The sequence below is a fragment of the Miniopterus natalensis genome, chromosome 10, assembly GCF_054644295.1.
Source record: "Miniopterus natalensis isolate mMinNat1 chromosome 10, mMinNat1.hap1, whole genome shotgun sequence".
NCBI classification, from domain to species: Eukaryota; Metazoa; Chordata; class Mammalia; order Chiroptera; family Miniopteridae; genus Miniopterus; species Miniopterus natalensis.
This window is the reverse complement of record NC_142090.1, coordinates 77351673-77363435: the sequence shown is the minus strand read 5'-3', so window position 1 is coordinate 77363435 and position 11763 is coordinate 77351673. Positions and strand designations below refer to the sequence as shown.

General features: G+C 42.7%; 1 protein-coding gene and 1 pseudogene across 4 annotated transcripts; one reads left to right on the top strand and one right to left on the bottom strand.

Annotated features, from left to right (window-relative positions):
• Positions 1-2298: 2298 nt before the first annotated feature.
• LOC107544419 (ER membrane protein complex subunit 5 pseudogene) lies at positions 2299-5970 on the bottom strand (annotated as a pseudogene). Of its 2 annotated transcripts, none has more exons than XR_001603908.2 (3): positions 5802-5970; positions 4318-4416; positions 2299-3553 (listed from the first exon to the last, which is right to left on the bottom strand). The product of XR_001603908.2 is annotated as an ER membrane protein complex subunit 5 pseudogene, transcript variant X1 (transcript). The 2 variants fall into 2 exon arrangements; XR_001603910.2 differs by lacking the exon at positions 5802-5970 and adding an exon at positions 4656-4698.
• Positions 5000-9819, top strand: GGCT (gamma-glutamylcyclotransferase). Of its 2 annotated transcripts, none has more exons than XR_001603907.2 (4): positions 5000-5187; positions 6748-6805; positions 8079-8214; positions 9241-9327. XR_001603907.2 is itself a non-coding variant. In XM_016222308.2 (4 exons), exons 1-4 carry the CDS (start codon positions 5047-5049, stop codon positions 9382-9384), a joined length of 567 nt encoding a protein of 188 aa, XP_016077794.2. In that variant the 5' UTR covers positions 5005-5046; the 3' UTR covers positions 9385-9819. The 2 variants fall into 2 exon arrangements, 1 of the variants encoding a protein (XP_016077794.2); XM_016222308.2 differs by having other exon boundaries at positions 5005-5187; positions 6748-6893; positions 9241-9819.
• The last annotated feature ends 1944 nt before the right edge of the window (positions 9820-11763 follow it).

Genomic DNA, 11763 nt, shown 5'->3' with positions numbered 1-11763 from the left:
TCATGGTTCTGCACTTCTGCAGCTGGGGCATTAGCCCATCACATTTAGCTGGTTGCCTGGATATTAAGTGAGCCTTCCCATATTCTAGAGAGCCTTCAATAGTTCAAACTTCTGTATGGCACTGAAATCAGTCACCTGCAGGCTGAACTAGCTCACATCACTACATTTTGGGGACTACCTAGGTAGTCGTGGACTAGCTCATAGTGTTATAAATACAATTTTGAACTTAATCATTTAGCACTGTTATGACGCACCCAAATCACCATCAGTCCTATGATACAGACTTGAAAAAGAGAGAAATTCACTAGAGAATATGAAAGAAATTTGGGGAGCTCACCTGGCCTGAGGTATACAAGCTACTAGCAAAGTGAGACACGCCTGAAAACTGCTGTCAGATATCTGCCGAATTATTCAGCATCATTTTTAACAGAATTTTCCTGACTAGGCAGGCAAAAATTGCAAAATCCATTCTAGAGACTAGCCCAATTATCATAAGTAGTAGTGTATCATGAATGCCTGGTTATGAGGCAAAACTATTTAGCATGAGATTGACTAAGAAACCTGTTAGGTATCTGACCCTCTGTTCTTAACATCTACTGATTTCACCAACCACTTCCTTTCATAGCAGTCAGTTCTCAAGATGAGAAGTTCTCACTCCCCATAGAACAAAACCATATTTGGGAAGCCAGTCATGAAAGACCAGAGAGTAAACAAATCCAATTATATTAAAGGACCAGAATAAGCAAATCATAGAGACAGGAAGTAGGTTAGTGGTTGCTGGGGCCTGGGCGGCAGTGGGGGGCTGAGATATGACAGAGGGTACAGAGTTTCTTTTGGGGGCAATGGCAATATTTTCAAATTGACTGTGGTCATGGTTGCACAACTAGTGACTACATTACAAAACCATTGAACTGTACCTTTTAAATGGGTGAATTGCAAGGTATGTGAATGATATCTTAATAAAGTTGCTATGAAAACATATTAGGAAAGGAAGACGGCCCCAAGAGAAGAAAACAGGCTCTTGGGAATCCAGTCATCCCCGAGAAAACAGTATACAACCTGATGTAAGGAGCTGTTTCTCACACGTTTTTATTTTATCGTCATATTTAACCTGTCTTCACATTTTCAACTCACTTCTAAATTATATCAGGTTACCAGATTTCTAACTTTGTTCTCCTTAGAGAGCAGAGTTAAGTGTTCCACCGACAGACTAGGTTGACAAAACAAAACAAACCAATAAAAGCCCAATGACAAAATAATCTCCTGCCTTGGGGCTGTGCATTACCAGGCAGCGCAGAAGAGCTGAGGTTCATTTCTAGTGGCAAAACGCCATCAGGCGGAAGGGCATCATATATGACTCTTGCCTAAAACTCATTTCCTTTTCAAATCTGCAGTTATTTCCTTTACATTATATACTTCGACATAAGTGATGTTTTCATACCTATAGAAGTCAATAAAAGCAATGTTCTCTACCAAGGAATGTTAAGCTTTCTGCAGATCAAAATGTTAGCCAAATTTCCCTAAAACTAAAATTAATTTCTAAAAAAGTCTACTCTGTATCCTCCTCATCTTCAGCAACATACGATAAAGATGGAAAACTCTAAGGCTGCTGCTACAAGTCCAAAGCCACAGAGAAATTTCTTAAATTAGGTTAATTTTTTTTTTTAAAGATAGTAGTTCCAAATATTTAGAGCATTTTGGATCCAATTCCTTTAATGAGAAGTTTACTTTTACTAACTCGCTGGTATAGTACGCAATAAAATAATAGACTTTGAATAAGTTAAATTGGCTAATGACAAGCAATCAGTTTTCCCCAGTGATTAGTCATCTTCTACGTACGCAGAATTAAATCACAATGGGACTTTTTCGTGTATCTTCAACTATTCTTACACTACAAAACCAATTAGAGAAATTTTTTATAAAGAGAACACACGTAGCTGTACAACAAGCTGAGTTTGTTAAATGTATTTGTAATGACAAAGAATTTCTGACACAAAAATTGTTCACGCACACATGACCCCAGAGAAGTGGTGAAACAAGACAGGTGATGTTAGATGGTGTACGGGGGTCAGGTGGGGTGAAGTCAGGGATAAATCAGAAACTGGTAAATATATGCTAAAGCAGAGCCACTTTTTAGAGGCATAAGGAAAACTGATAAATCACCTTTCTTAACCTCTTTAGAGAAGTCCATTTGTTAAGAACTGAAGACCACTGTATTATCATTCATGCTGCAAAATGTAGCATAGTTTCCAAAAGGATCCTAAAAACTGTAGTGCAAAGGAAAAGAAATCTAAACATCAACTTTTTTCCAAAGAAACGATCAAAACAGTGACTTTTACAAAAGATGCAAATTTGTTTTAAATGAAAAGAAGAATTCTATGGCCCTGGCCGGTGTGGCTCAATGGTTAGAGAATTGACCAGCGCACTGAAAGGTCATGGGCTCAATTCCAGGTCAATGGCACGTACCTGGGTTTCGGGTTCACTCCCCATCCCCTTAATGGGGTGTGTGCGGGAGGCAACCAACACATGAATCTTTCTCTCTTTCTCTCTCTCCCCTTCGTCCCTTCCACTCTCTCAGAAAAGCAATGGAAAAAATATCCTCCAGTGAGGATTAAAAAAAAAAAAATTCTATGAAAGATCAGACTCATTTCACAAGATAACTTATACTGCATCAATGATTAACAGTACAAAAACAAGGGCCATAGGCTTTTTAAAATTAAGTCTGAAAGATCAACATAAATACCGACAGGGGGAGGTGCTTTATACCCCAAACTCCAATATTCCAGCTGTGTCCGGTCCTGTTGTTATGATTTGTAAAAATCTTAATGGTGCAAGGATTCAAGTTTCCGTAACTTCAACGACGTGTTAGAAGACAAGGCATCTGGGTTTGAAGAGTTTGTTGTATCCGAGGGCTGGAACAGTACTCTACCACGATGATTGAATACATAAAATGATGGGTGATTCCTTAATGTGTCCAATGTCTTATTTTTCAGTTCTGAAGTGGCATCCATGTCTTTAAACTCCCCTGCAATATGAACTATACCATAACAGGTAACTGCAAAGGCCAGAAGTATCTGAAGGACAATATCTACTGGCAGGGACTCATCTTCCTTTTCTGTTAATCGCATGTAAGAGCGATGCTGTGCAGCGGAAAAGGCCGCGTGGGCTAGAGCCAAAAGGCCAATGCCCACCAGCCCCTTCCACAGCGAGGGCACCATGATTCCGCAAGAGCAGCAGCCCGACAAAAGCAGCGAAGGATTTTATTGTTTTCAGTGACACTGACTTAAGAGACTAAGCTATTTGTTCTGCAGAATGTCCTATCTTTTGCTTTCAATTTTTCCTCTTGGTGTCATTTTTCATCAATCTTGTGGTTCCTGTTTGATTATGTTGAAGTTAAAGATTTTTGGAAACAATACTCACAGATGATGCTGGCGACACATAATATATCGGGTAGGTCAACGTTTAGTGGTGATAAGATTCATCTACGTTAAGGTGGGAGGGGTGAGATTTTTCCACTGTCATTGTTTTCCCCCTGATGACCAGCAAGTAATCCCTGGGGAATAATTTGTGCACATGTTAATACTCTGTTCCCCACTGCCCTTTCACCAAATGGTTTCATTAATGATCCTGGCATGAATCAGTTATTAGGGTCTGCAAAATGGTGATTTTCCTATCATTCATTTTACATTATTTAGCCGGCATGTTTTTGTAAGAACTGTTTCCACATCACTAGGGCCGTTTGATTACTTTGAAATACACCTGCAACTAGAAAGGCAGAATAAATGTTTATTTTCTTCAGTCACCACTTTTCAGAGGCAAGAGTTGGTGTAATAATCACCAAACAGGGTTTTTAAAAAAAAATTGTTTTTTGAATTTGACTCACTCTTTCCTGGGAATGAGTTTTGTACGTTTGTCATTTTCAACCAATTACAGTCATTATTTTGACATTCAAATGGTTCTAACTTTGGCCAGTGGGCATGCCTTCAAGGTGCCTCCCAGGGCCTTTTAAAAGGACCTCATTTTTCTTGGATGCCTCCTGTTCTGTCAGATGTTGCAAACACTCATTCGTCCCCAGCTCCTGACCTGGCCTCGGCCCTTCTCAAAGGAGCCCCGGGACTTTTGAGAGGAGAATGGCATTTAGAGCTCAGAGCCTGGCTGCTAAGGACACTGCTTCTAGGCCCTGAATTCGTATTAATACCATCACTCCAAAGTTAACAGTAGAGGATTTTGTCCCATTGCTCTCGTACGTCTATATCTTATTTTACACTGAGGTTTTTGCACTGAATGACATTAACAAATTACTCTCTTAATACTTACACCAGCCGGCAGCGTCGGAATTTGAACCCGGCACAGTCCTTCGGTCAGGGAAGAGCGCCCGAAACGTTCAGAGGGGCCTCTCCAGGACAAAGAAGGTCCCTAGAAAAGATATCGGGGAGGCCATCAGGGCTGGGGCTGCGGGGAACCGCGCGTGGGGTGAACAGCCCCGTCCGCGCCGACTCCTCCGAACCGGGCCAAGGCGCGGGCTGCCGGGGGAGGAAGCTGCCGCCGCCACGGCCGCTGCTTCGCCTCAGGCGTGCCCAGAACTCCCTAAAGCGCACCCACGGCCACGCACCCACACGCGTGCCTCCCCCACCCACGCCCGAGGGTGAGGAAACCTGGCTGGTACCCCAGGGCCCGGACCGCCGAACGGAGCCCACGCGACCTGACCTGCCTCTGCGCAGCGCCCGACCGCTCGCCAATCGGAGGCGGCCTTGGCCAAGGGGGCGGGACAAGAGAGGACCGTGTCCAATGAGGAGCCAGACTCCGGTCTCCTCCGCACAGAGCATTTCCGAGTCCAAGTGGAAAGTGCAGAGGAGGCGGTGGGCCTGCCAATCAGGAGCGTCGTCGGGACCGACGGCCAATCAGAAGAGCGCTCGCCCCAGCTCGCCCGGCCCACACTTCCCACTTTTCCGCCAACTCCGGAGGCCGCGGCGGCGGTGCCCGGGCTGCCGCGCTCGCCGCCCTCTGCTCAGACCCTGCCGCTGACGCCGGGGCGCCTGGCGGGTCATGGCGGACTCGGGCTGCGCGGACCTGCGGGGCCAGGAGGAGGAGAGCTTCCTGTACTTCGCCTACGGCAGCAACCTGCTGACGGAGCGGATCCACCTCCGCAACCCCTCGGCCGCGTTCTGCTGCGTGGCCCGCCTGCAGGTCAGTGCCCCCGCCGGACCCCGGCGACGTCGCGCCCGCAGCGCAGACGCGGGGCCCGGGATCGCAGCTCTCCCGGTGAGAGTAGGTCGCGTCTTCACCACCCGGCCGCCGCCCTCCCGGCCGGGTGCCTGACCCCTCCCGAGGGCGGCCGCCCCGGCCGCGGTGCCCCCCAGGCTGCCCTGACTCCCCGGTGCCCCCCAGGCTGCCCTGACTCCCCTCCTGTCGTTTCCACAACTGCTCGTTCTGCCCAGATCTGGCCTCCTCTCGCCCTCTAACTGAGGGGTGTCCTCGCAGCACCCATTCATCTGTCACCTCTGAGCAGCTTTCTCTGACCCAAGTCAGGGAATCAGTTGCTTTCTGCTCTGTAGGCATCATCTTTGCTACTGGACTTGTCACCTGGTATTGTAAAAAAATCCGCTCGCCTCTCTTTCGCCCCCCACGCCCACCCCCAGAAGCCCTGAAAGCTGGAACCGTGTCTTTTATTCTTGTAAGGACTGTGCTCAGTTAAGTGGCTGGATGAACTGTCACCCACCTGGGTAAAAATCTGTTCTTCGGTTCATTCATTCATTCATTCATTCATTCATTCATTCAGCACAAGCTCTTCCAGCACTCACCTGGAGACACGAAGATGACTGAGTAAAGCTTTGAGAACCTCCCAGGCTGCAGGAGAAACATCCAGACGGATTATGTAACAAAACCTTTGGGCTTGTTGAACGAGACAGACATGGTCTCTGCTGTTATCAGGGTTCTTAGCTGCAAGCAACAGAAAGCAGCTGATCTAAGCTGAAAAAGAACACATTGAAAGGCTGTTTGGAGAGCTTACAGAATGACCGGGAAGTTAGGACCACAAAGCTGACAAAACAGGCAGGCATAAAGGGAGGCCGGCAGCCGTGACACAGCCAGTGTCACCGCCAGAAGCAGCCCAGGAGGCCAGACTGCAGCCCTGCTGAACCCGGTACATGAGGACACCGCAGTGCATCGCCCGCACCACCTGCTCTGGACCCTGCCCGCCGCTGTCACTGCACCCCTGGGGATCCTGAAACCCAGATGTGTCCGCCACCACCAGGGTGGAGTTTGTGCCATGTGCCCAAGTGAAGCTGGGAGAACCAACTTCTGGCTTTCAAAGCTTCAAAATTGGGAGTCGGGCTCTGGCACTCTCTACCCCGTATGTAGCTTTCACCCAGTTTCAATAATTATGCACACTATGATTGCCGCCAAGTTAAAATCTCTGTGTAAGTAGACTGGGAAGTAGTTTTGAAAAAATGAAAATAGTCGTGGATTATAGGATTTTTCTCCCCCGCCTTAAACCTTTTGTTTGTGGTAAGATACTGTACGTATTAAGTATACATTTCATTTTTTTTTTTTAAATATAAAAACATACAGTCCTTGAGATCTGGGTTTTTGTTTATCTTTGAATTTTCCACATCTTTTACCCATAGAAGGAACTCAAAGTTTATGTTTTAATTGCATGAAATTCAAGGTAAATCCTTTTTTTTTGAGGAAGGCAATTTTGGTTCAAGAGAATATTGATCATATATATCACTTTGGTTTTCTTTGTAGGATTATAAGCTTGACTTTGGCAATTTCCAAGGCAAAACAAGTGAAACTTGGCATGGAGGTATAGCCACCATTTTTCAAAGTCCTGGCGATGAAGTATGGGGAGTAGTATGGAAAATGAACAAAAGCAATTTAAGTTCTCTGGATAAGTAGGTGACTTCTAATTATAAGTTAAATAATTACAAATTCCAAAAGTGGATCATATGCAAGGATGTGTGTGTATATATATATGTTGGTTTTTCAAAGCCATATACTACAGACATATTCTTTACACTTTAGAGTTAACATGAAAGGTATAATGTGCATTTCCTTAAAAGAAAAGGCTAGCCTGTCCGGTATGGCTCAGTGGTTGAGCTTCCACCTAGGAACTAAGAGGTCATGGCTCAATTCCCGGTCAGGGCACATGCCCTGGCTGAGAGCTCAATCCCTAGTAGGGGGTGTGCAGGAGGCAGCCCCATCATTGATATTTCTCTCTCATTGGTGGTTCTCTCTCTCTAGCCCTCTCCCTTCCTCTCTCTAAAAATCAATAAAAACATATTTTAAAAGTAAATAAAAGAAAAAGCCTAGAAGGGCCACACTTTCTGATTGAGATTTGGGGGTGACATATGTAATCTCTCCTGTAAAAGATGGAAGTCCTTATTTTCATTCTATCTTATAAAAATCTTCGTAGTTTCACATGGTGAAGAAGCATGAAGATTTTTGTAATTGTTACATATGTTTATTGATTTTGGAAGCAGTTGTTCAGTTTTCATTAGAGCCAGTTTTTAAAAACTAATTATTTCTGATGGCAGTTGAATCCGTAAAAAGGAAGAATAATTTGTTAAAACTTTAACAAGGTACTAAGGATGCTTTGATACTTTTTGTAACTAGAATCCCCACTAGTGTGTGGCCGAGCATTTCATACAAAGCAAGTTGGCAGGAAAGAGCAGAACTTGAGAAGAGCAGATTATCTGGCATGCTTGGTACTTTACCTCACTTGTGAATGACAATAAGCCATCCTCTCTGCTCTCCTAGGGCTGGATAGTCTCCTGCTGTCAGAACACACAGTCTACTCTTTGGAGCCTAGAGAGCAATGTTTCAGGGGTCTAAAAATGAAAACTACACTGAGGCATGTTTTTACATAGAGATCTGTTAGAAGTTGACCAAGTAATAGCAAGTCTCGGATTTTCTAATTGAAATGCTGTTTACTTTTGATGTGGTAGTATTATAATGTGTTCTACTATATCCCAAAATACAGAGGGAGCAAATACATCCATATATAGTTAAATTCTTAATCCAGTAAACTAACTTGGCTAAGTCAAGTATGGTTAAAATTTGGCTGCTCTTGGTTTCAGGCAAGAAGGGGTTAACAGTGGAACATATGTCCCAATGGAAATTAATGTTTGCACTCAAGAAGGAAAACAAATAACCTGTCGAAGTTATCAGATGAGAAATTATGAGAGCGCTCCCCCTTCACCCCAGTATAAAAAGGTAAGCTACTTACTGAGATTTTTGGTGATTCCTCTTAATTTCCACTGAGCTAAACTAAAGAATATCTTGTTTTTTAAAAGCTTGGTGTGTTTTAAATTCTACATGAACAATTCATTTTAATGAAAAATTTTAAATACAAAAATTATATTTACCTGAAGTGTAATGTTCAGATTTATTTGTAATGGTAGAACTATGTTCCTAAAAGTTTATTGAAAAAAGCTTTTAGAAATATATGTCATAATTGTAGACATATATTTTCTTTCTATACGCAGGCTTTTATAATCTTTTTTTTTCTTTTTTCTCCACAAAACATGAACACCAAGATTAATGGGGGAAAAATATATTTCCTACTACTGAAATGTTTTCCATCCCTAGATAGGAAAAAAAAGTCACACTGCCTTTCAGGGAACCACTCCCAATAAGCACAGGAAAAAATGTGGGGTAGGGACCCCAGCATCCCTTTCCAGAAAGCCCAACTTAGGTATTGTTTCCAGGCCCAAACAGGACATGGCACCAGAGGGGGTGACCCAGTTCCAGGCCTGCTCTGGAACTTTCCAGTATGGGACCTAGAGGATTAGCCTGATGTGGATCTGGGAAGTACCACTGAATATGACTGCCCTTTATTTCCTCACATCTAAGTCACAGGCAGACTAGACTCTGGGATTCAACTAAAACTGCTCCCTTTAAGCTTTAAAGTTTTTAGAATGATGTTTTTTCTTAAAAGACTATGCAAAGTCCATACAATAAGTTTTTTGTCTTAATATAAAAATATATTAAATCATACTAATGAGTAACATTGACATTCCTTGAGGACCTAGCATGGGGCTTTGAAAACTTCCTGCCGTTCATCCCCACTGTGAACTTCCGTCTCCATGTTGTTTCATAATTGTTTATTCTAGAGTTATTCTAAAGTTATCTGAAAGCTGGTATTTCATGCTTTGATACTGCAAATACAACTGTGGTGTACTAAGAGAAATTTGTTCCTAACTAAAAAGAGGTGTTTTTGTTTATTTTAACCATTTCTAGGTCATTTGCATGGGTGCCAAAGAGAATGGTCTGCCACTGGAGTATCAAAAGAAGTTAAATGCGATAGAACCAAATAACTACAGAGGAAGGGTCTCCGAAGAAATTGAAGACATTCTCAGAAAGGGGGAAACAAAAACTCCTTAGAACATACTAGACTGTACCTTTGGGTATTTTCTCTATGTGCTCATTTAATATGTTTTTAACATTTGGAACAGGGATCTGGGATATATCTGCGTTTAAAGTATTTTCAACAGTGCTCTGAAGGGATATCTCACTGGACTGATTCCTTGTTTTCAGACTAAAAAAAGAAACTGGGTTAGGAGTTGGGCAGTTGCAAAGGGAACCATGAGGCACCGAATGCATGATATGTGGATGTGGGTTCTTCCGTGAACACTTTTCTATGCAGTTATTTTCTTGAGTTGATCTGAAGTGTAATCTTGCTCTGTGACAAAGGATAGATTTGCAACTTGATGACGGTGCTGGTGAGTCACTCTGCTCTGGAATTGTTTTTGTTTTATCAGCCTAATAAGAGCAAGCAAGCCGCAGAGACAGTTGACAGTAAACATTTTAAAATTTAAATGCTGGCACTCTCTTCTTCGAGGAATACATGTACTTGTGGTTTAACCTGTATTCCCCATAAAGTACTACATTTCATTTTGTCAGAGAGATTCCAGTCATCACACAAAGTGTGTCTGCTCTTGGCCACATGCGGTCTATGCTGTTAGAGGGTTATTGCACAGACTCGAACCAGACACTGCTCTCTAGCTGGGAGACTTTGGGTTATTTACTCTGCCTTGGTTTCCTCACCTGTAGAGTGAGGACAGCCAAACACCTATATCTTAGGATTGTTTATTTATTTTTAATATATCTCTATTGACTCGAGAGAGAGGAAGGGAGAGGGAGAAACATCAATGAGGAGAGTCATTGATCAGCTGCCTCTTGCACGCCCCCTGCTGGGGATGGAGCCTGCAACCCAGGCATGTGCCCTGACTGGGAATTGAGCCTACATCTGGATCCTAGATCGATGCTCAACCGCTGAGCCACACCAGCTGGGCCTTAGGATTGTTGTGAGGAATAAATATATGTAATTAGCTTAGACTAGAACCTGGCATATAATAAGTATTAGCAGTCATTATAGTTCTTACTGAAGAATTAAGTTTGTACAGGGCCACCCTGGAAGGGGATTTTAAACTAGAAGAGGCAAGGTTGTAAGGGAAAAATGTTTTCTGGAAGTTACAATTTGATTCTTGGCTCAGAAAGAAATGGTCACCTTCTTACATTTATTAACTGGATAAACAGACGAAAGAAGAGTCATGCATAAACCAATCCTGGTTATCAGAAACTCTGCTCTGTCTCTGAAATGCAGGGAACTGGACCTCCAAACAGGTCACTGGAATGCGAGTGAACTAGCTGTAGGAGCATAAAATAAAGATTCGGTTTGTTCTCCTGAGAAAAATGACCACAGGACTTTTCAGGTGCCACTGCAATTGTTAATGATGCTGAGCCATAGACAACAGGTTGGACCATGTTTTAAGCTGTTACATCTCACTATTTTCAAGTATACCCTCCAGTATTCTAGTTTCCTCCAGGTCTTACCTCTTCCAAAAACAACCTGGAGGCAGAAATTAAAAACATAACAGCATTTGCAACTGCCTTTTTTAAACTAACTTTTTTGAGATGAAATTCACATAACATAAAATGAACCACTTTAAAGTGAACAATTCAGTGGCATTTAGTACACTCACAATGTTTTCCACCAGCTCTAGCCACTTCCAAAAGTTTTTATCACCCCAAAAGGAAAACCCATATCTGTTAAGCAGTTATTCCCATTCCTTCTTCCCCCCATTCCCTGGCAACCACCAATCTATCTCTCTGCGTATGCTATCTATTCTGGATATTTCCTATAAAAGGAATTATGCAATATGTGACCTTTTGTGCCTGGCTTCTTTCACTTAGCATAATGTCCTCAAGGTTCGCCAACATTTGGCATACATCAGCACTTCATTCTTTTTTCTGTCTGTATTATATTCTACTGTATGAGCAGACCACAATTTACCTATCAAACCATTGATCACTCGTACATTTGCTGGTGGGAATGTAAAATGGTACAGCTACTCTGGAAAACAGTTTGACAGGTAAGAAACTAAACATGCAACTACCATAATACCCAGCATTTGAACTCCTGGGCATTTATCCTAGAAAAATGAAAACTTTCGTTCACATATAAACCTGTACATAAATGTCTATAGCAGTTTTATTCATAATAGCCCCAAACTGGAAATAACCCAGACGTCCTTCAATATGTGAATGGTTAAGCAATCTGTGTGGTAATACTGTGAAATTACTTCCTCACCAATAAAAAGGAAAGAACTATTGATACATGCATTGGCCTGAATGGGTCTCCAGAGAATTATGCTGAGTGAACCAAAAACAAAAACAATCTCAAAATGTTACATACTGTATGCTTCCATTCACATAACATTCTTGAAATGACAAAGTAAAGAAATGGAGAACAGATTAGTG

What these genes read in the sequence shown, in the direction of transcription:
- GGCT (XM_016222308.2), top strand. Translation starts at nt 5,047, where the DNA reads ATGGCGGACTCGGGCTGCGCGGACCTGCGGGGCCAGGAGGAGGAGAGC. An exon ending in GCTGCGTGGCCCGCCTGCAG is followed by an intron (nt 5,188 to 6,747) that starts GTCAGTGCCCCC and finishes TTTTCTTTGTAG; the next exon opens with GATTATAAGCTTGACTTTGG. An exon ending in CTTCACCCCAGTATAAAAAG is followed by an intron (nt 8,215 to 9,240) that starts GTAAGCTACTTA and finishes AACCATTTCTAG; the next exon opens with GTCATTTGCATGGGTGCCAA.